The following is a 23,278-nucleotide window of genomic DNA, read 5'->3' as shown; positions in this document are numbered from 1 at the left end:
CCTCCGCAATAGGCCTGTCCCCGTCTGCCGGCCGGATTCCGGGCGGAAAATCCCCGGTTTGGCTGGTTTTTTTAAATGTGGCTTCTTCAAACGGATGGCCTGGCATAGGTCTGGTTCTTCTGAGGGGTATTCGGTCCTGTTCTGCTTCAGGGCTGTGTTCTAAAGCCTGGTGACATTTAAATGGTGAAACTGCAGACTGGGCTTCTTAGAACTGAAATAGCAAAAAAAAAAACCCGAAATTATTGCTTAGCTTTCACTGCAAGTTTTGACACAGAATATGCCCATCATAGCTGGTCCCCTTTTTCGAAACTCTGCTGGATGTCTCTCCGCTCTCGTGCTGTCTGCACTGTGTAGTCAGCTGCTTATTTACTCTGCCTGTTCTGGATGTGTACAGTCTTAAAAATACAAGAGGCAGGATAACTGTTCGAACATCACGTGCTGTAGGGTTTGCTCTGGAAGTATCTGTGTTTGGTCCTGGGCCTTAATTACTGTCGAGCGCCTTATGAGAGACCTGGTCGGCAGACTCCAGTGTGCCGCTGTTCCAGCTGTAGGTGAGCGCAGGCTGCGAGTTACTCGGTGAAATGTTTCCAGCTTTCATCCTGAGCAGGCCTGGCTGTCACAGAGCTTGCTCCCAATTGCAGACTGTTCAGATTTTGATCTTTCTGAGTTATAATCAGATTTGAAAGGATTGGATTTTAACCAGGGATGGACATTTTCTTTTCTCTGCTCCCCCAAAAGCGCTCAGACAGAAAGGTGAAAGCACAGAGTAAACTGCAGTTTGAGCCAGCTGCCTGTAGTGGGGCGAAGGAAGTTCTGTTTTGAAAGCTGTTGTGAGATGCGAGTCTTAATAGGAAGTTATGAGTTTAACCGCTGTTCTAGGCAGAGGTTTTGAGTTGAGAAAAAACACTTACGAAGGGTATAGGTAGGCCTTGCAGTCGTGTTGATAGGAGTAGGTAGGGTCTTGTGAGCGTTATTAGTTGTAATTAGTACTTGGGACTATTTTGGAGGAAGGAAAAGTGCTGATCTTGAGATCCTTCTGTCCTACAGGATGTAGCTCATTGGGACTATGCTAAGAGAAACAATAGATGTTAATCAAATTGCAAGATTATTTCACATAGGCAGAGAATTTGTGCTCATGTTGAGTTTCAGCACTTTTAAAATACCTGTGCGTGCTTTCTTACTAGTTCTGAGATTATCTGTTTCAGTGACAGATATGTTTGTAGTAGAAAAGAATAAATTAGCAAGTAAAATTTTGTCAGGAAATAGCTGAAGCAGAACACACGGCTTTGTGAAACTTGGTTAAAACTTTGTATATGTACTGCGACTTGTGAAGAGTTGTTATTCCATCTCCTGCTGAGGAACTGAGCCCTGCGAGGAGCGCTGCTGCTCTGTGTCCTTCACTGGCAGGTGTGCAGCGCCCAGTCGTACATTCATGGCAGAGAGGAAGATCTGCAGGAAGAAATGGGCTGGGGGTTTGTGTGCTCATCGGGCCCGTGCTGGGGGATTGCTGTATGTTCTGTGAGGGATGGACCGTGGCAGTCCCTAAACGTGGAGCTTTCTGGAGGGGTGTGTTTCTGAGGGCGGTGTGGATAGGTATGAGGACAGTGATGTCGGCAGGCTCAGACTGGTGGCGTAGGTTTAATAACGACCAGCCCATAAAGCGTCTGAACAAAAGATTTTACAGGAGGCAGCGTACGTGAGACCCTGTGAACGGGGGCGTGGGGAAGCAGACGCTTGCCCAGCATATCGCATACAACTGTCTTGCTTCTGACAGCCAGCTCGGACAATATTGTGGCTGGATTTCTGTGCTAGGTGGGATTAGGTAGCTCCTGCACTTGCTCAGCGTGTTCAAAGGCTGGGGTAGTCCTGGCCTTTGGCATTCTATAGTGTGTGTATAAATAGAAGCCGTGTATTTATGTACAGCTGCTGTGGGTGACCTCAGGCAACTCCGCTGTTTGGTGTGTTTCAATGTATGTAGGGTCACTACGAATAACAGTGGAATTGGAAGGTTTCAGTGGCCGTTAACTGTGGGGATTCCTTCTTCCCTGCAGACAGCTCCATGCTCTGTCAGAATGCAGCTGGTAGTTTTAGATTGATCTTACGTAGATTGATCTTAAATGCCAAGCTATCAAATTTAGTTTTTTAAAAAACCCAACAGTCCTAGACACAGTCATGGGCTACATCAAAACTTTAATCTGAATATAGCATTAGATCACTTTTTTTTTCCTTGCTGTTAGGAATAAAGTTATTTCCGTATAGAACTTAGTTTCCTTAAAAGTAATGGTCCAGGAGCGAGCACCCAGGTCTGGGCATGTGCCTGTATGTAGAGAGAAAATGTTGTAAAGGGACAGTTGGAGGTACCAGGACGACTGTTGGGTGAAGTCTGGCTGTTACCAGACGAGCTGCTGGTGTTGAATAAGCTCTTTGAACTGGTGCCACGAACAAGCTCCTTGCCAGTAGAGGGAGGTGGGGGAGTTTTCCTGACCTTCAGAAAAGCTCTCTCACTGGGGGGTGGCCAGTTTCTTGCTGCCCTTAGCAGCTCCTGAGAAAAGCAGGTGAGAGGAAGGGGTTTGGGTTTTTTTCAGGAGGACCTCAGCTTTCCCCGTGTAAGTGAAGGTGCACTAACTCCCAGCCTCAGCTCAGCTGGAGCTACACTTGGGTATATCTGAGGGTGGGTAGAAGACGGCAGACTGTGGCTCCTCTCTTTGAGGATTGATAAGAGAAACAGAGCTCATCCTCCCAGCACTTGTCTGTGCCGGCCACTAAAACTTAACAGATGAGCTTCGGAGTTGGTGCTTCTTACTGAAAAGGGCCAAGTGTTGAGGTGGCTTTGAATTAACTTTAATTGTGGAGTAAGTTACTTTGCCTGGAAGTTTTGTCACACACCAGAGTTGATAGAGAGTTGTGAAGCAGGCCGTCTGGCATCTCGCTGCTGCCCTTCCTGCACTTGCCCAAGTTCTCTGGCATGCTCTGACACGAACTGGTGAGGATTTGGATGCTCTTTTCAGAAGATGGGTTGGTTCAGATTTGACTAATCTAAACTAGGTTGTAAAATGGTTTCATCACTAATTGCTGAATTAGTGCTACTCTGTTAGTTAGTACTTGCCTCACAAGTTTGCCTTCTGAGGCTTGAACTTGGTGGTTCTACTTTTGCGTTCATTTACTAGAAGATAATGGCAGTGAAAGTAATTCTGGCTGGTCGTTCCAGGTGAGTGAGGGCGGAGCACATACAGGGGATGCATGAAGGTTTTTGTTTGCTTTAAGCAGCAGTTTAAGGACTTTGTAGGGTATTTTGGAGGCCTTAGTACTGCCAGACAGCTTCAGAATAGCTGACTTCTTACATAAGATGAAGCATCTGTCGTGTAGCACCCTAAAACTGCTGTGTGCTTCATTTGCAGAAAACTGTTTGTGGGTGGCTTGGACTGGAGTACGACACAAGGTAAGCTATGTGTTCTGCAGGCGTTGGGCCAGGCCTCTGTGAGCAGCAACTATTGCCCAGATACACAGCTTTTAACAGACAGGGCTGAGGCAGGGAGAGCTGGGTGAGATTGTGCTGCTCTCTTTTAATTACTAAAATTTTCTGTAAAGAGAGTGGAAATATGTTAGTCACTTTTGGTTGTGTATTTTCTGTCAGTGTTCTGTATTGAAGTTTTTGTCAACTCAGGAGGTGACAATTTTTTATAATTGCTTTATTATTATTCTAATAAAGCAGTACATGCCATTTGTTTAGAGGAAATAAAATGTAATAATTTTCAAAAGATGAGTTTGAACTTGTTTAGCTGTTTCCTTGTCTTTTGTCTCATAATTGCAAACACAGCCTGGTAAGGTTAATATGTGGTTCTGTTTAATATACGCTTTTTTTTAACAGAAACTCTTCGGAGCTACTTCTCCCAGTATGGAGAAGTTGTAGACTGTGTAATAATGAAAGACAAAACAACAAACCAGTCTCGAGGATTTGGATTTGTCAAATTTAAAGATCCTAACTGTGTGGGAACAGTATTGGCCAGTAGACCTCATACATTAGATGGCCGGAATGTAAGTTGCTTTTGTGTTTTGATTTGGCTACTTTTTTTCTGCTTTAGACTGCTTCAAAGATCTGTTTTAAATTCTGGCTTCTTATTTGCAGACTGGATAGTGTAAAAGTTACCTGGTTGTTGGTTTTAATTATTTATTGTAAGACAGCTTTAACTCAATGGTTTGTGTCACGTTGTAGAAGCGATGTATTGCTGATAGCTTTGATCTGAGGAGCTGAATTTCAGCAGTGCTGTGTTCAGCTGCCATGAACGTAACTTTTAGAACAATATTCTGCACGCTGAGATCTGACCAAACTGGAACTTCTTCTAGATTGATCCAAAGCCATGCACGCCTAGGGGGATGCAACCAGAAAGGACACGACCGAAGGAAGGATGGGTAAGGAGAGATACTTGGTGTATCCTGCCTGTTTTCCAAGTTTTGGCTTACCTTCTAGCAGTTTAATGGAATTCCCTTGGATTGTGTCCATGTTTTAAAATCACAAGTCAGTATGCAGGCCTTGAGTGTAAATTTTATTTCTGAAAAATGTCTTCTACTTAGATTTCCATGACAAGACTCCAAGTACAATATGGTGTTAACGGATGTTTTGTGTTTGCGTCAAACTCAGTTTGTGGGTGTTGTATTTTCTTAAGCTCTTAGCCATGCTTTTGGTTGAGTTCTTCAAATCTTGAACAAGTATCTGGAAGTGCACTGGCGGGACTGATGCTCTTCTCCAGCCTACTTCACACCCTGCAGGTTAATATGATTTCATTAGAAAACGAGTAAACGGCCTCAGAACACAGTCCCTAGTTCTCTGATCTTCGGAAGAACTGCAAACGCTAGACTTCTGAGCTCTGAGCATGCAGTTGCTTCGCTCTAATGACTAGGAGACTTCAGGTCTGGAGATAGCTCCCCCTCAACCTGCAAGAGACCATTGTTCATGTTTAAGTGTAAAATGATAGAAGTAGCCAACTTTATTGTCCTCCTGACTGATTTTTTTTCCTCCTTGATTTAGCAGAAAGGATCCAGGAGCGATAACAATAAATCAAATAAAATTTTTGTTGGTGGGATTCCTCATAACTGTGGCGAGACAGAGCTCAGGGAATACTTCAAGAAATTCGGAGTGGTGAGTCATTCAGCATGATGGCAGTTATCAGTTGGTTGCAAGATGCTTTCCCTCCCTGCTGCCTTTTCTCAGATTCCGTCAAGCTGTCAAATTTGGGGTTAATTTAGACAAACTGCTGTAGGGACATATTGAAGCACTTTGTGATAAACTGTAGTAAGTGTTCATCATCTTGAAATGTATCGTGCTGTTTGTCAAAATCTATTGCTCTGATGTGTAACTTACTTCGCTGCTTCTGTCTCCTCTTGTTTGAGTCTACCTGATGCATTATTCTGTTCCCTTCTTGCAAAAACTCCCGAGTGGAGTTGGCTTTAAGAATAATTATTTCTCTTTTCAATTGATAACTTGCAGCTTGGTGATTTAAACAATTTTGTTGCTTTGTTTTGGGGAGGGGAACAGCGAGTACTTCCCTGAGTTTATGTCTAAGATCCTCGTCTTTGACTGCGTGTACAGATAGGTTAAACTCTGCAGTCTCCTGCTGTTACTGCAGTCACAGTAGCTGCTTTGAAATCATCATCTGGAATCAGCTGAGGTCTGTTGTCCCTAGGACCTCCATTCTAGAGAGAAGCTACTGCTTGTGTTATGCACTTTTTAATTCAGTTTACAGCCTCGGACTGAAATGGGGTTTTCTGGGTTTTTTTTCTAGTTAAATTTCCCATTTATCCCAACTATTGTTCCCCATTTAAGATGGTAAAGTGCTGAACTAAACTCAGCTGTGAACTGGTTTGAGAAGCTTAAAGATTGCCTGAGTTAAATTCAGGACTCTGCCAGTGGGCGTGAACTTGCCATCTTTAAGTGGCATTCAGTGCATTTTTTGATATTTTTTTTTAATCACCTTTTTCTAAGACCTCAAGTGGCTAAGTTGATCAACAGTAGTGTATTTAAAATTTGATTAAGATAATTTTTAAAATATATAAAAGGCAGTGGCTAACAACTGTTTCTTTAGTTTGAAAGGCTGCAGTAAATAAAAATAGGGGAGCATGTTCCACGGCTGTGGAGCATAATTTCTAAAGGCTCTTCCTCACAGACTTTTGGCTTTCCAATTCTGACCTCTGGATGGCTTGGGAGATCCAGGGTTATGTTCCACCAAATGTAGAAGGCAACAGCCATTGAGTGTAAGTGCCTTTGAAAGTAAGTAGTAGAACTTTAACAATAGTATAGAAATGGGGGAGTCAATGTAGTGTTCTTAAGAGCCTCTTTGAAGAAGTAGAGGTTCTCACAGGTTTTGTGGAGTGAAGAGACAAAAGCAGGCCCTGGTTCTTAGACATGGTAATTGCTTGGTAAATAAGACCAGGGTGAAGAGGGGGATCCAGATGGAATGGTGGGGAAAAAATCTGGCACCGGCACCGTCACATGGCATAATCCCAGAATGGGGATAAATCCCAGCTGTTAGCATCCAGTAGGATACATTCAAGTGAGTGTATGTGGTGTAATAACTTAAAAAGTATGTGTTCTAGCTGATAGTAAAAGGTGAATTGGCATCAGTTTTCAAGTTAATTCAAGGGATTCTAGTAAAAAATATCCTAAGATTGATTTGAAGGCGAAGATGTAATTCCATGAGGTGTCATACATTTTGTGACTGCTTTTCTACATCTGAGAAATGTAAAGGCAGTTCCTTTCAGCTGTTTTAATATTGCCTTTGACATAAATGTTGCACCTCTGTTTTTATTTAAATTGTAGCTCACAGTGAAGCTTATTCTGAAAAAAAAAATCTTGAAACCCTTAAACAGCTTGCTGCATTTTCAATTTCTTTGTGCTTTTTTCAAGTTAAAATCACACTGATATTGATCATCCATAACTTAGGGGGTTTTTGTAATGCTGGTGCTCTGTGCCAGGCTGCTAGTCGAGTCAGTAATTCAGAGAAGCTGTGCAAATTTGTCAGTGTGTTTGGAGTTAAAGCTGCTTTTCACGTTGAGAGTGAAAATGTTTAAAAATGGAAAAAGTAATCTTTGAAGAAGCTACCCTGAATAGCATGTTGAAAACCAGAAGCCTTTGGGGTTTTTTTCTAGGCTATGGTGTGGGTATAAGCAGTGTAGCGACCTTAATGCTAGATTAAAATCTTCTTAAGTGTGATGAGACCTTAAAAAGCCAGAGTGTAGCAGCTTTTTGGAACAGATGAACTCAGGCTTTTCTTAAATTCCTGTAAAGAGCAATATTCCCAATTTGTTTGTGCTGTGCGAAGACAGCCTGGTGTTGATGGCTACATCAAGCATTTAATTGTGCTTTGTGGAGAGAGTGCGGGAAACCAGCCTGTAGTAACTGTTTATAATGCTCCCCTGGTAGCACAGTTAGTAGAATTTCCCTTCTCTCTTCCAGGTCACTGAAGTTGTAATGATCTATGACGCAGAGAAACAGAGGCCCCGAGGTAAAGGCTGATCTAGTTTGTCCTTGAAATTTCTTCATACTCTCCTATAGTCAGATGGCAAACTATTTCACACCATCAGAAAAGGTAGACTTTTTTTTTCTACGTTGCCTCAGGAAAAAGAATAATTCACTGAGCAAATATCACTTCAAGTCTAGACTCTTCATCTGCAGCTTTAGTTGGTATCTGTGCATTTAAAGTCAGATGTTTCATGTTCATTTATGGTTTTTTTTTTAGTTTTTAGTTGAATGAAATTTGATTCTCAAGCCACTCCTGTGGCTCAAGGTGCTATTTGGGAGGGGAATAGAATTTCCTCCTGCCATGTGAAAGGTATGTTGATGTCTGTAATTGCATGTGGGGGGTACTCTGGTTCAGAGTACGTCTGAACGTGAGATGAGAACCAAATCCATCCATTATATGCTTTTTGTTTTGGTTAAATGTCTTCACTTAAAATGAAAAAAAGAAAAACACGTCTTAAACTACACAAAAAAATTCTGAAATATATGTATTTTGACTGGGATGTATAATCCCTGTATGCTAGAGTGCTTTTTCAAGAAAAAAAAAAAACAACGTGGTAGTTTCACTAGACTATTTAATCAAGTTGGTAACCTTTGGTCAAAATATGAAGCAAGTTTCGTGTCATCCACCTTCCATTGCATCTGTCATCTGTTTGACAAATAAGAGGCAATATTTTAAATACATGAAGCTTAGTCGCACTGACCACATTGTAGCATGTTCTACATGCTAGAGAATAGTTTGCCATCTGAACTTTCATTTCTCTTCTGACTCATTATTAAGAAATATATTCTTCACTTCATATTTATTAAGCTGTTAAGTCTTAGTTTTATTTTTAATTTAGACATACATCCTTAGTGACATATTTAAGTGTTTCATAGTAAAGTATGGTAATGTTAAGTAAGTTCTTTTCTTTTTCTTTTCTCTCTGTGAATTGTTTGACTGTGATTAACGATATCTCTTTAGATTTCTTCTCTCTAGGTGATAATTTATCACAGAGGTACAGGCCAGTTCCACAGTCAGAGGAGGGACGGGCTTTGTCTTTTATTGGAGTGTAAACGAAGTTTCAATATATTTGTTTTTTTTGTTTTCTTGCTTTAGCTATCTTAATCTTCTTTCAACAGATATCTTTTATTTAAGCAGAACATAAGTTCACCTATTTAAGAGCATCGGATTTTAAATAGAGGAGACAGCAGAGACAAAGATATGAGCATTTAATTTGTGGCTGAAATTTTGAAATATTTCAGTAATTATTGTATCATCTATATCTTTGTAATATTTAATCCCAGCCTTGCAGCGTCTGACCAAAAGGCACTAATCCTGGTCTCAGTGGCTTCTCTGCTTAAAGCTATAATTAAGAAAAAGAGGGCTTTGGGTCCACTTCCTAGGTGGTGGCTTAAAGCAGAAGTGACAGATGTGCGCGGGTTTGAAAATACTTTCTCCCTTAATTCATCTGACCTCATCTGAATCCTGTTGCTCTGGCTTTCATTTTTGTTGCATTACATCCTTTTATGTAGTGTGGTAACTAACTGTCATCTCCAAAAATGGCCTTGCTAGTCCCTGGGGGTGTGCTAGGAAAATCTCCTCATAGTTTGTGTTCGGTGCTCCTGGTCGTGCATCCCAGAACACGATTTCCCTTGCCTTCTCTTTCTGATCTCTGTTCTGTGGCATAGAGCTCTACTCAGTCTATACGCGTCTTTCTAACACTGTACCTGAGTGAGTGTTTATACAAATTAAAGGGCCAGCTAGCTGCTGTCTTCTACTGACACCATTCTGAATGTTGCTGCCTTCTGTTAACTTTGCCACCCTTGTGTTTTGAGCAGAACCCTTACTGCATGTCACTCACTAGTTTGCTGGTAGGAGGAGGGAGAACTCATCCCCGTTACTAATCCCTGTAGCATTCATCTGCCTTCAGCTCCTCTCAGGAACCCTGGGAACCAGAATCTTGGTTAGTGTCAGAGCTACAGTGATGCCCTTGAGGAGCTGACTGGGTGTCTTTGAGTATCCAAATCATCTTTGCTTACTCTCAGTCCTACCCACTCCTGTTAGCTCTCCTGCAAGCAGCGCTTTCATCAGAATTCTTTTCAGAGTCCCAAGTACAAACACAGCCAGCCTCCTTACATCTTAAAAGAAACAGTGGCTTTGTTGCAGTCTGCTTCTCATGCTTTCTATTCTTGGCTAAACCAAGAACTGTGAAGTAATTTACAGGTTTTTGCTGTGTTTGTTCTCTTCCTCCCCTTGGCTGCAAACCAGCATCATTGCTCTGTTCGGTAGTCAACTTGGATTCCTGCTAAATGCAACTAGTTTCTCTAGTCTTCAGTAAAGTCCTGTCTTTCAAAAAACAAAGCTACTGTATGATAGACTTCATCACTGTTACTGGATTTAAGATTTCATGTTGTTCGAATTTGGCTGTGTATTTCACTCAGATTTCTTCACTGTTCCTTATCTTGTGGTGTTTGACCCTTTATATATATTTTTTTTTCTTTCCTGGCTTCCTCAATGACCTCTTACTGTCCTTTCTTCTCCCTGTCCCAACCTCATCTCCATACCACAGTCTATTCCCCTCCTTCAGTCTTCCTGGAATCCAGTTAAACAAGCAACCTTCATATGTAGATGATATCCATCGTTCTTCTTTCCCATGTCTTTCTAGATAAAGGCTGACATACTAAATGTGTGATTTAAATACAAATACTTCTCTTTTGGCTCTGATACTTAGATCTCTAGTTAACCTCAGACAAATATATTGTGATGAAATGCTGCTCTCAGTTTTGAGGCTGCTTTCATCACAGGTCAACAAAACTTCGTTTATACTGCCAGTCTCTTGTGTGTGGGAAATGCTAAGTTTTTTCCTTTTTATTTTAAGTTTATTTTAGTGATGTCTTTTGCTCTTGTTGCTGACAGCAGAATTTGACCTGCTGGAATCTATTTTGGCCTGTATCTTTGTGTATTGTTTTATATATAAACTTTCTCTACAATAGGCCTCTTTGGGCTTACCCAACCCAGTTGGATAAGCTCCGAGAGACACTAACTGTTCTAGATACTGTATTTCTGTTTAACGCTTTAGAGCAATATATGGCTGCTGTCAGCACTAGCTGCAAAGCAAAATGCAAACCAAGGGGGAAATCTTGGGTTTCAGAAAAGCAGAAATGCATCCATGTTCCATATGCTTTTGATGCCGCACCTTGTTTTTTCTTTCTAATTTTTATTGCTCTCCCCTTAGCTAATCTAAAGAATGGCACAATTTACATACTGCATGTGTTCTTCCCTTTCCTGGGGTTCGGTTGTACACTAGCGATGAGTGGTTGATGGCATGAACCAGCCTCCGTGTTCTGTGGGATTAACCACTATTTTGCCACTCTCTCGGCAGTATCAGAAGCTACAACCTAAGTGCAGTGGTTCTCAAAGCGTGACCTCAAAAAACAATGTAGTCCTGGGGCTTTGCCTCGTTTCCGGCATGTTCTCCAGGCACCAGACGCTCCCTCACACCCTTGTAAAAAGCTGCTGGGTTCGGCTGAGCTGCCACCACTGAGGGCTGGGGTCAGATCAAAGGGAATGAGCTCCCCTTGGGGACCTGGAGCAGTTCGAGATGTCTCTGGCAAAAAGAGGGGCTGAGAAGTGTTGCATAGATTTTTTTTCAAGAGAAAAGCAGCAGGAAATAAGAGAAATAAAACAGAGTAAGGGACATGAGGGAAGTATTGCGTTCTGTATAAGCAACACCTCTTTAGCTGGCAGGGTTACTGTGTTGGGAAGGAATAATGTCCATTGTGTGCATTTTCTAAGGCGTGGAAAGCTTGAGAACCTCTGATCTAGGTTGTTAGTTTCTGAAGCTTCTCATTCATCCATGGAGTGGTAAAATTTTCCATGCTTTAACAGCTACATTTCAAAGACAAGTTTCTTATTTTCCATGGAAAATATTTCCTAATTGGAAGATGGGATGAGGGATGGGAGGAAGTTGCTTTGCAGCTTTGGGGAACAGGGACAGGTTTTCTTTGGGAACCTCATCTGAATCAAAGATAGGAGCAGCAAAGTGGCTTGACTTTAATCTGCTGTCCCACAAGTATTTTGTTTTTAATCATGTGGCACAGTTATGACTGTAGTAGCACTTTTTTCCATTTCCTAGTAGGTGGGTTAGGAATAAAATCAAATTAAAAGACAGTTAACAAGCTCAGTTTGTAAGTTGCATGTGTGAAACCAAGATGAGGCATTAGTTGCCTAATTACAGGAAGTATCCATTGCAATTTTCTCAGATTGACTTTTTTTGAAAATTTAACACAAGTCTCGGTTATCTGAAACCCCTGCTTGAACCCTTGGTCCGCCCCTAATACTGTTCATCATCCTGTTTTGTGTCACAACACCCTGCTACCTTGATTCACTCTTCGTCGTTGGCTAGGTTTTGGATTTATTACTTTCGAGGACGAACAATCAGTGGACCAGGCTGTCAACATGCATTTTCACGACATCATGGGCAAAAAAGTGTGTAGTTGTAGTTTTATTTTACCTTAAGAAAGAACCAAGTCTTGGGCAACTAGCAATTTCACTGGTGACCAGAAATTATTGATTCAGTGAGGAGGGAGAGCATGTGTGTCCAAATTCGAGGCTTTGTCCATGAAGGTGGGGAAAGTCTTCCGAGTTTGTGTGAACAGACGAGAAGGGCAGTTAAGTGCGGCGTAGCGTGTAGAAGAGACAGATCTTGAAAGCCTGAGAACTTGGGCTGTGGGCTGGTTTGCTCTGGGTGAGGCCTTGTGCTGACAGACCTGGGGGGCTGCTCTGGCTGAGCGTAGTTTGTGTTACACCAGTGTGGTGATCACCACCTTGGTTTTGAGCACTGCTTAGGTGTGAGGATAGAAGGGGGTTGGTTCCAGCTGTTTGAAAATCCGAATCCCAATGAAATCTGAGTTGTTCAAGGCTTGGTTTCAGATACCACTCCTTCAGATGTGGATTTGTTACTCAAATTTTGAGGTGATGTGAGACAACCTACTTTATATAATCTTAAACTTAAAAAGAAAAAGAAAAAAAACATCATGAAGGATTGGTTTTTAAAAAATTGGGTCACTTACTGTGAAACTTTGATACAAACCCACGTACTCTATATAGTATTTAACCACAATGCAGTTAAGTGACCTCTGGTTGTTTCATCTTCATACTGTGTTGTCAGCAAATGAATGTTTGATAGGGAGGAATTTTGTAGGCTTGCTTTGATGTTACTTGGCAAGGAACATGCTTGTACCTGTGGAAAAAAAAAATAAAAGCGAAGTAAATTGTTGTAGGACACCCAAGTTTTATACAGGAAAAAAAAAAACCTTCTTAAATTAACCACAGGAAATTCTGGTAAATTGAAAGTCCTTGCAGCTTTACAGTATATCCACAGTTTTTAAAGTAAGCATTGAAACTGCTAACCTTGGAGTGAATAGATTTCAAGGAAACACAAGAACACTGTCACTTTCCTTAAATTATTGCATTGTGTAATTTTGCATTGTCTTTTAAAGTCTGTGTGCTGGTATTTCATAAGCATTTATTTAGCTAGCAGGGGAGATATTCTTGCATTTCAGTGGAATCTGGGTTAATTATGCAGTGTATAATGCTTTTTGTTCCTAGGAACTTGTTTGGGGGTTGAGGGGTGGGCTGATTTCCTGATAATGGGACTGAAGCAGATGAAGAAGTGCTTGTGCAGTCAGGGGCACTAGTGCATGGTCTTGGTTACGAGTATTTTCCTCTCGTGAGCAATTGAGCACTCATTTGTGGGCAGATGCACTGACAGCAGTAAATTTACACTAGTGTGTGTATGAATTACCCATATCCTACGTACATCCTCTGATCTTTCCTTGGAGCTACCTTAAACTTACATGAACCACTTAAATGAGAGGCCAGATCACAGAGCAGCGTGCTGGATATAAATAGGAACAAAGGATAGTCCATCTGCTGGAACCGTTCTGGGAGGGTACGGAGAGCCCTGGTGAGCCTCTGCTGCTGCGGGTTTTCAGAACACATCACTGCTCGTTCAGAGTTCTCCGTTGTTCCCAAACAGTCTCAGTACCAAAATGAAATAATCTATTTTTACCTTTTTTTTTTTTTCCTTTCAATGACATAAGAAGCAGAAATATGCAGTGTGTTTTCAGCTAGAAGCAATGGAGATGCCTCGGTTCTTGGTGTAAACTGGGATTCAGGCAGGTGCAGAATGGTAACCTCGGCGCTGAGGATATTGCACAGGGATTTTTTCAGTCCTCGGTTTGGCAGTTCGCTGCTTCCAAATGTGCACTGAAAAATTAATGGAATTCTTCCACGTAGTTTAATGAGCTCCAGCTACTGTGCTCTCTTCATTGACTAATAATGCCTACTTTAAAAAATGGTATCTTTTCCTTTTTGGTAATTAAAAAGGTATTGCTGAAATGAATCCATATGTTGTTGAAAGGAAAAAAAAATTAAAATTGCAAGAAGGACTCTGCTTTTGTAAGCAATAACCGAATTCCCTCAAGGCAAATGTGTTAAGACTCATTAATTTGAGTCCTTTGAAAAATTCCCTTGGTTCCTCTCTGGAAGGGCCTTCAGCTGACAGAGATTTGGTTACTGTCATGTCTAATGTCCTTGGGGCATCTGCAGCGGGGTGGGGGCGGGGGGCTTTGTCCTTGCCTTGTGCCTGTTTCCTGTTTGTTCTCTGACATGAATGGTTTTTAAGACATGGCAGGAAGAATTCTGAATACTTTATTTTCCATACTACTCAGGCCCATTGATGATTGAGATTTATTTTCTTTGTACTCTGGCACCCATTAAAATTAATCATAAAATAAAAAAGGCTTTAATTCAGCATGCATGAGTGCTGAGAGTGTTTCATTAAATCAGAAACTGGATTTTTTTGAGAGGTTTATGTTGAATGTGCAGCTTATTTTAAGTAGGTCAAATGCACTTCTTCGATGGCGTGGAACACTAGGACATTTTATCTTTGAATAAAATAAGTTGAGCACTGTGGCTTACTAATTTTAAAAACAGGAGGGGCTTTGTCACTGACTTAACACAGTATGAAGATTTGCTTCTTATTGACTCAACTGTCCATTTTTATTACTTGCATGTTTGTTTACTTTTTTGTTAGATGTAATGTAAGATTCTCTTATCACATCCATTCCCTCTGACATTGTTTGAGTTAATTGAGATTCTTTAAGCGTTAGCCTGGGGAAGGTAAGTCTTTATCTTCCATTAGACATTTAAATAAAATCTAAGTTTAAAAACAAACAAACAAAAAACCAACCAAACAAATGTGTGTTTCTCAGGTATGAGCAGAGCTGAAATTGTAGTTAGATGGGGTGGGCTTAAACCGTAACTTTCAAACGAACCCCAAACGTATTTGAATGGTTAAAGCATTAGTACCCTTTTTCAGAGCGTACTCTTTACTCAAAGTTATTTTTTTACTGAAAATGTCATCTTTGTAACTCCTGCCTTAAAAGTCAAATGAGTGTATGGATAATTTAAGAGATTGTGCTTTTTAAAGTGAAGAGCCGTTGTAAGAGGGTACTGCTGTTTTAAGATTAAAGCCAATGAATGCTGCGCTGCGATGAAACAAGAGTGATTTGTAGGATGTGTTTTACTTGAGATACCTCAATAGTAGGACTTGTAATGTCTTACCATCATATATATTGTACCTGAGAAACATTTTAAATTACTGGCCTTAAGTTTAATAATTAAGTATTTAGACGTAAGTCATAAGATGCTAAGTGTAGTCTTAAGTGTAATGAAGGGTGTGTGTGAGGGGAAGGGGGGTACACTGACCTGCACCATCTCTCCTAAGTGGTGACTCTGTTTGTTTAGGTGGAGGTGAAACGCGCGGAACCTCGTGATAGCAAAAGCCAGACTCCAGGGCCACCCAGTGCCAGTCAGTGGGGAAGCAGGATCATGCCAAGCGCTGCCAATGGCTGGGCAGGTCAGCCCCCTCCCAACTGGCAACAAGGATACGGCCCTCAAGGTACGGCGTTGGTCGTCTCGGAGTCACTGTCGCGAGAGAGAGTCTTGCCTTTACCTTTAACTGGTAATTTGGTTGTGCTGGAAAGTGACGGTATTCCCGGGTTTATCAGTGCGATGGCTGTGCTGGATTATTGGCAGCAGAACTAAAACTCCACACATCAGTCCTTCCCGAGTCTGCTGAGGTTGTCCCTTCTCTTCTTTTCCCAAAAACCGTTGCTGCATAGGGCAGAAGTCAGTGGGTTGTGCTGAGTCTGACATGTGTCCCGGGCAGTGCTTCACCTCCTCTGTTTGGTTCTGCCTCGCCCAGATACAGGCGGCGTGGTTTCCCGTAATGTGGAGAAGGTGTTGAGGAAGCTCGGGGGCTGGAGTTATGACTGCAGCTGTGGGATTGTGGCCTACGTGAGACCCTAATGAAAAATTCTGTTGAAATATGGGTTTTCAAGGATGAAGCAGTTTCAAAGGAAGTTATAAGTAAAATTTGAAAGGGATGAGAGAAAAACAGATGGTCTGGTCTTTGGATTTTATGGCTTAATGTAGCCGCAAAAAATAACAAGCAGCTGTGGGGCTAGTGGTGGTGCAGGGGAGCACTTACTGCATATAATTTTCTTGATTTAGCTTGAACCCTTCGGGGCTGAAAGGAGCAGCCGTGTGTTTTGGGTTTGATGGCTATAACCCCCGCAAGATTTTGAAGACAGGATAAATATGCTGAGTTCATCCAGAGACAGTTTTGATAACTTATGGAGGAATACGGTGGTATAATTGAGTTACATTTGACAGAACAGAGCTTGCTTGCTCTGATAGATGAGAAATTTTCACCTGGGGGGCTAAAGAGAGTGTCACTGCTTCGTCTATTGCTACAATAGATGATACCTCAGTGGAGGGATTGCTTGTTTCCCCATGGTGCTTATTAACTTGAAAGCTGCAGCTGAGGCTTTGACATTCTGCACAGATGTGCTAATCTGTAACTGTGCAAATTGGGAAACTAGATTATTTTCAGTACGGTTATTTGTAGAGAAAATGATATCTGATTTACTGGAAAGATTAACGTAAAACATAAATGTGTTTATCTTTCAATCTTAATGCTGCAACGAATGCAGACGATGATGTTTTTATGGTTCAAAAACTTCAAAAATAATGAGGATAAACCTGGTAGTATATTAAAAATGTTTTGGATTTATAGTCTGCTGTGATTCTCAGTATTTTTATTATACTGGTGTAGTTTCTTGCATTTAGTATGCTCACAGTTCTGGAACACTCCACCTGATTTGAATTTGGGGGCTGCTGTCGCTTCTGTGCGTTATTTGCTGAATGATTCAGAGTCTTCTCAGAATTGCATATTCAGAAATAGTCCAAGACTATTTCTTGGGCCGTAAAAATAGATCTGTAAGGGATACTGGGAGGATACCCAGACTATTCCAGGGCCCAGAGAAAGATCAACTTCCTTTTAAATCATTCCTGTTTCATAGTGTAGAGCTTCAGTGTATGACTTGCTTTTTTTTTTTTCTTCTGTTTTAGGGATGTGGGTGCCAGCTGGACAGGCAATTGGTAAGTACATTTCATGGGACCAATTTTAAAAGAAAATTCTAATAAGCAAGGGTACAATTTCTTTAACAATTCAGTGATTTGTGGATTTCTGTAGTGTTGAAAAGCTTGACTGAATTTGTCCTGAAAGAACGAAGGAGACGATAGTGTACTCTTAACGAAATCAGTAATGGGAGCTGACATAAATACTGCTGTTGCCAACCCCATGAATTTGTTATCAAGGAATTACATTCTAAACCGCAATTATTTACTAGTAGGGATACTTGGAGGACAAATATTTCCCAGAGTAAGAATTCATAGAAGGCTGAGGCTGCATCTGAAATCTGTCAAGCAGCTTTACCCCATCTAGAGGATGCTGACTTAAGCAGCACCTTTTTGTTGTTAAGTCGCTTTAGTAGTTGGTTTCTCTTGGTTTTCTAGGTGGATATGGACCACCTCCTCCAGGAAGAGGAGCTCCTCCGCCACCGCCACCATTTACCTCATACATAGTCTCTACACCTCCTGGAGGATTCCCACCTCCGCAAGGATTTCCACAGGGCTATGGCACCCCTCCACCATTTAGTAAGTGACTTGCAGGAGTTTCAGTACAGTCTGTCACCACATTCACCTTTCAGCTTTTGCTCGCCTTTCTCTGGACTTAAAATTTTTTTTTCCTTACATTTCACCTGTCCTTAGATGTTTTGCATAGCTTGTGTATTCTGAGCTATAATTAATGGCATAAGTATTTTTGTCAGTGAGTTGGGTTGCTTTTTTCTTGCGTGCAGTAGTCATTTATGTTCTCTAGTTGATGTTGCTAAATGAATTTAGATTTGCTGTGTACCCCTATTGGAACACCTGGGAGAAGAGTTTGAGCTCTGTTACTGCATGGTGCCCTGTACTAGATGCAGGCTGGGGTTTTTGGAGAAGCTTCAGGAATTAAGGTCATGACTGGTGTTGGAAATGTAAATAGGATTTTAGCACCTACCCCCTCAGGCCACCTTTTGAAAAGTCCAGCCACAAACCTGGTTCACAGAAGGTCTGGTCACTGGGGTCTTCTAGCCACAGCGGTTGCCACTGTGTAGGAGTGAATCACTGTATGGCCAGCTTTAGGTAGTGAGCACTTGGGTTTTAAAAGACTTCTAAGTATTTTTAAAAATATTGTATCATACTCTAAAGCCAAACAAGAAGTCAGGGTGGCGTTTACTTGTGTCATTTCACTGTGTTGTACTTTCCTATGTTCCAGGTTTTGGTTATGGTGCTCCACCTCCTCCACCTGACCAGTTTGCCCCTCCTGGAGTACCCCCTCCACCTGCCACTCCAGGGGCAGCACCACTAGCTTTTCCACCACCACCACCACCATCTCAGGCAACTCAGGACATGAGCAAACCCCCGACTGCTCAGCCAGAATTCCCTTATAGTCAGTTTGGTAAGTAACTGCGTATAAAATAAACTCAGCTTGATCATTCTCCCCTTCCTGCTTCTCTTTTATACTTGTATAGAAAGCCAGTGTTCAGAAACAGTGTGCTAACGCTGAAGGCTCTTCTCTCCAGGATGGGAATGCCAGCCATCAGCTCTCGAGCGATCCTTAAATCATGTGATATTCTAGCCAGAGGGTGTTTTCTTAATCAACTGTAAAATATTGCTTGTACGCTGTGAAATAGTCTTCAGAGATTTGTGCACTGCTAGGATAAGTTCACTCTCCCTGAATCGGTAGTTAAAACTTTTTTCCTCCAAGAGCTTTGTGGAGCTTGCAGTCAACTTTTTTGTGGAACTGACTTTGATCAGGTTGGAGAATAGACTTCAAGAGGAAGAACAGCACCGAGAGGCAGGCAGTCCAGGGTATAAGAATCCAGTCTGTGTGCCTTTTCCTCTCTTCCCCCCGTTCCTTTCCTGTCTATCTCAAGCTAAGTTCTGTCAGAAGTGTGTAAAGCTTAATTGTGCTATATACGTAGCTGTTTCAGGTAGCCGGTAGAAGACATTGGTGTTTTTTTGATGAAGTTTTAAGCCAGGCAGACAGTACTACAAAAAAACCCCAAAACTCCCTACTTGAACAAGTTCTCCTTGTGTGTTGGTGCCCGCCTGCTTCATTTAAAGCTCCTGCAGAAACTGTTACGGAATGAGCTCTTTGTGGAGTTATTCAAGTAGACACTCTTGGAAGTTCCAGAAATGTAAAACAGACTCTGAAGGAAGATGAGCTTTTCAGATGTGTTTATAAAGCAAGCATATGTTCTCATGTTGGTGAATTTGAAATGGTTTTCAATTTGTTGTAAACACAGTTGCTTTCATAGATAGCTTTGCCCTTGTGACTCAAGAGGAAGCTTTTCCTGTCTTGCCAGAACTTGTCTCTTTGCAGACTCTCTTTGAAGTGGGGTGGGCCCTACTAAATCAGTATAAATTTGTGCAGAATCATTTAAATTCAGTGGGGAGCAAATATTTGAGATGTGTTGGAAGTTGAGGACGAATCTGTTTTCCAACATTATGAAAAACTGGGGAGGGGGGATTCCAGTATTTGGTGTGTATAGTGCTGCTTGCCTCTTGTATAGTCTAGGAAGCCTCTGTGCCAGGGAAGTATTTCAGTATTTCTCTTAAGAGTGCTGGGTAGGGAGGGAGGAAGAGGTGAGTAGCAGAACACTAAGAGGTTAGTTGTTTAAACCACAACTGCAGTTAGTCTCTCGCCTCACAAGCGCTTTTCTAGCCTGAAAGCTGTAACGAGTACAAGTGCTAAAAGGGATAGAGAGATTTAATGTGCTACGCCACCACAGATTCATCCACTTGTTCATAAAGCCATGTGGAAAACCTTCTACACTTTTTTAAAGAGCTTCAGCACTTGGTGTGCTCGCAGATGAGTCAGCAGCATTGCTGTACAATAGGCAGTCTGGCTGATCTGCATGTATTTACATAAATGCATACAGCTTAGGGGCTGATGAAGAGGCACTGAGTTAGCTCATCGCTGTGCATTTTGAGATTTGTCCTGGCTTGACAGCATCTTAAATGCTGCTGTGTTTACAGCTGGGGTGAATGTAAACACTAGTAAATTAAACACTAACACGGGTGTGTCTCCCTCACCCTGAAAAATTATCTCTGCACAGGGCTGTGCTGGGGTTCTCACTAGGGCTGGGTACCTTTGCTCAAGACCCTTCAGGCTAGGCGCCAGTACTTTGTTTACACTCTTATGGTCAGGCTGAGCAGTGAGGAGCCTGGGTAGGTGGTGCCTCTTTGCAGCCAGTGCTGGTGGTATGTCTGCGTTGGGGACATTAACCCCTGTTTCTTGCAGGGTCTCTTTAAAGAGGGTGGGGGGACTGATGTGACTCAAATGTTTACTTTTGCGAGAAAGGGCAAGAGAGTTCGTGTTCGGGCTGAAGTGAGAACTCAGACTGAAGTGTGAATGACACTGCTGTTCGCGTCCCACGCTGCTGTGTCGGTGAGGCTTTGTCCTGTGTAACTGAACTGAGCTTGGGTTCTGAAGCAGGACGGTAAAAGCCTTGTGGTCGGCACAGCTCGCCCAGAGAGCGGAGGCAGGCTGTGTGCTTCACCGTGAGGCGCTGGTGCGAGCCCAGAGCTGCTGCAGGAGTGAAGAAAGCAGGGGAAGACAGTGTGTGCTCCCATGTCTGGCTGTTCAGGTTTATGCTGTAGGTTTCCTTTGTGATAAACAAATCGAGAACTGTGGTTTCCACCACTTGGTGCTGGAACACTGCAGTGTACAGTGAGAATAACTCCATTTTCTTTTTTCCACTCTGAGCCTCACTCCTTGGCAAACAATTAAATTGTATTTTTGGTTGCGTGCTTATCTCCGTCTGAAGAAATGAGTGGATTAGCATTTTGAGCTAATAGAGGGCTGTGATAGATGTGTTTTAATACTCATTAGTGGTAGCAAGTCCTGAGAGACAGGCAGAGCTTGAAATTGAAATACTGAAGACACGCTAAGACTTTGTTTTGGATTAAGAGAGTTAAACCTGCTTTAAGCCTGCAGAGAGAGCAGAACTGCAGAAATGTACTCAGTAATTAGGATTCTTAATGCCATCTTTTATAGCAGAGGCTTGCACTGATGCCACTATTACAATTCAGAGCCGTATTTAATTACAGGAGCTCTTATTAAATTTCTCAATTTCTCAGTGTTCTTAATTTACATCTAGGTGCCTTTCCTAGTGGCAGCAAGAATTCCAGCAAGTCTTTAGTCTTCGCCCTTCCTCCCTATCCCCAAATTCTGCTTACTCTAAACCTGTTCTGAGCCTAGTCTTTGCCATGGGTTATGCTGCAGAGCGGAGGTCGCAGCCTCACAGGGTGGGCAGAAGAAGACAGTTGTCTTCTCCAGTGTGTCTTTTCAGTAAGGAAGTTTTCTGACTGCCCAGGGCAGATGGTGAAGCCGAGTGTCCAGAGCCAGGTCTGACACCTCTGCGCAATCAGTCTGGGCTGCTGCAGTTTAACAGCTGTGAGATTTCCCACAGACTTCCTTCCTACATCTTCCTGACAGTACGAGCTTTTGGCCAGTAGAAAACCCAACCCAAAATGAGAAAGCCCTGAGTGAGCTGACAGCAGACCTGCGAGCCACGTCAAGCATCCGAACAGCCGTAATGTGGTGGTTTGACTGTGGCCTGGGTGGGATTCCCTCCAAAGTGGAAACTCCCATTTCTGCATACCCATTCCGTTCTGCTTTTTGCCTGTTTCTTCTGTATGAGAAGGTAGATAACGGCAAGAACTGAAAGCAGCTGCTTATCTGAACACGTTGGACCAAGGGGTTTGTTCCTGAGGCCGTGCACGGGGGGAGGGAGAGGCGCCAGGTTTTGAGTTGATGTCTGTGTTGATAATACTGGAAGCTCACTCTGCTGCCCTTTTCCCCTTCTCCCCAGGGTATGGACAAGACTTGAGTGGTTTTGGACAAGGTTTCTCTGATCCCAGCCAGCAGCCCCCTCCCTACGGAGGCCCCTCGGTGCAGCCATCCAGTGGCCCACCCGCAGGAGGAAGCGGTTTTGGACGGGGACAGAACCATAACGTGCAAGGATTTCACCCCTACAGGCGCTAGCGTGGGCTGGCCATCAGGGAATTCTGTCCACCCAGGGATGTCTGGTACCAGCTGAACCCAGGAATCCCAGACTTCTGAACTTGTGACAATCACATACTTGATGGAAGAAAAACCTAACAACTTTTTTTTTTTTTTTGGGGGGTGGGGGAAGATGGCTTCTGAAGGCAAAGCTGTGGGTGTTTGGACTGCAGTTTTTAAATATTTTCCTTTCTCTAACCCATCAGCACAAATAAAGAAAATGTCACTGGTTCAAACTACAGGGTTTTAAAAATGTCTTCAGCTTTAATTCAAAACTTCAGGTTTCTTTTTTTTTGAAATTATTTTTCCTGAGCCTTTGTTTTACCGTATATTGTAAACTTTTATGTTTAAAAGAAAAAAATATATACATTTACAGATTGTGAAATTTTTAAGAGAAATTTTCTACTATGTATGCTGGCTTATTTTTTAATTTAAAACAGGGTTTCCGTTAGCACTGTTGGAAGTGAGGGTAAGCTGCAACCCCCTTACTCCTGACATTAGTGGTGGGGCAGATGGTTCAGAAACTCTGGGAGTTCAAAGAAATCTACTGAGTGTATTTTGCTTTTGTTACCCGATGGTATGGAGCTGGTAACAAGGCAGGTGCAGACTTGTCGACGCACAGAGTCACTTAGGAAGCGCAGCGCGAGATCTGTGCTTCAAACGCTTTCCAATCCTCTGTGGATTTCATTAGGGGTTAACGGAGGCCTTGTTAAGATGTAGATTTCCCTCAGGCAAAAGGTTTAGGTGCATTTCGCACTAACCAGTGATTACCCCTGGTTTGAATAAAGAGAAGTACATTTGGATTAGAAACACAAGCCTGTCTCCATTTTTTTTCTTTTGACAAAAAACTTTCTTGTGAATTTGTGTTTTCATGAGAAGTCAATTGGCAGCCGTAGGAATCCTGTCCGAACCCCAGCATACAGGCTCAGGCGGGGCCCTGGGGCTGGTTAACCACCAGCACTGGAATTAACTCTCCACCAGAGGATGGGCTGTGCTGGTGGAGGGGCTGGGGCGGCTCGCGCGGATTTGCTGTGTGGGGCTGAAGAGCTGTTGCAGCGGTTGTTGGCTCGGGGTTGGACTGGACGTGGTGAAGGGGTCCTAAACCTGCTGCTGCGCCTGCTGCCAGAGCTGCGGGCGGCTCGTTGGTGTGTTGATGGCAGGGACGGGGAGTGGCTGCTCTTCATTGGACCTTGAGGTGTCTGGGCGCCTGAAAAACGCATCCTCGCATCCTTCCAGCTCCGGGGAGTGCGTGGAGGCG

At 42.6% G+C, this 23,278-nt stretch overlaps 1 protein-coding gene across 1 annotated transcript; it reads left to right on the top strand.

Annotated features, from left to right (window-relative positions):
- Positions 1 to 3,173: 3,173 nt before the first annotated feature.
- Positions 3,174 to 22,830, top strand: DAZAP1 (DAZ associated protein 1). The gene is made up of 12 exons (XM_010073675.1): positions 3,174 to 3,208; positions 3,399 to 3,439; positions 3,869 to 4,035; positions 4,345 to 4,410; positions 5,027 to 5,137; positions 7,451 to 7,499; positions 11,902 to 11,984; positions 15,309 to 15,462; positions 16,977 to 17,006; positions 17,424 to 17,564; positions 18,226 to 18,408; positions 21,830 to 22,830. The coding sequence occupies exons 1-12, from the start codon at positions 3,174 to 3,176 to the stop codon at positions 22,000 to 22,002; spliced, it is 1,233 nt and encodes a 410-aa protein (XP_010071977.1). The 3' UTR covers positions 22,003 to 22,830.
- Positions 22,831 to 23,278: the final 448 nt, after the last annotated feature.

Source organism: Pterocles gutturalis, unplaced genomic scaffold, assembly GCF_000699245.1.
Source record: "Pterocles gutturalis isolate BGI_N339 unplaced genomic scaffold, ASM69924v1 scaffold31987, whole genome shotgun sequence".
NCBI classification, from domain to species: Eukaryota; Metazoa; Chordata; class Aves; order Pterocliformes; family Pteroclidae; genus Pterocles; species Pterocles gutturalis.
Note: the sequence above shows the minus strand (reverse complement) of the source record. Positions and strands in the feature narration are given on the sequence as shown.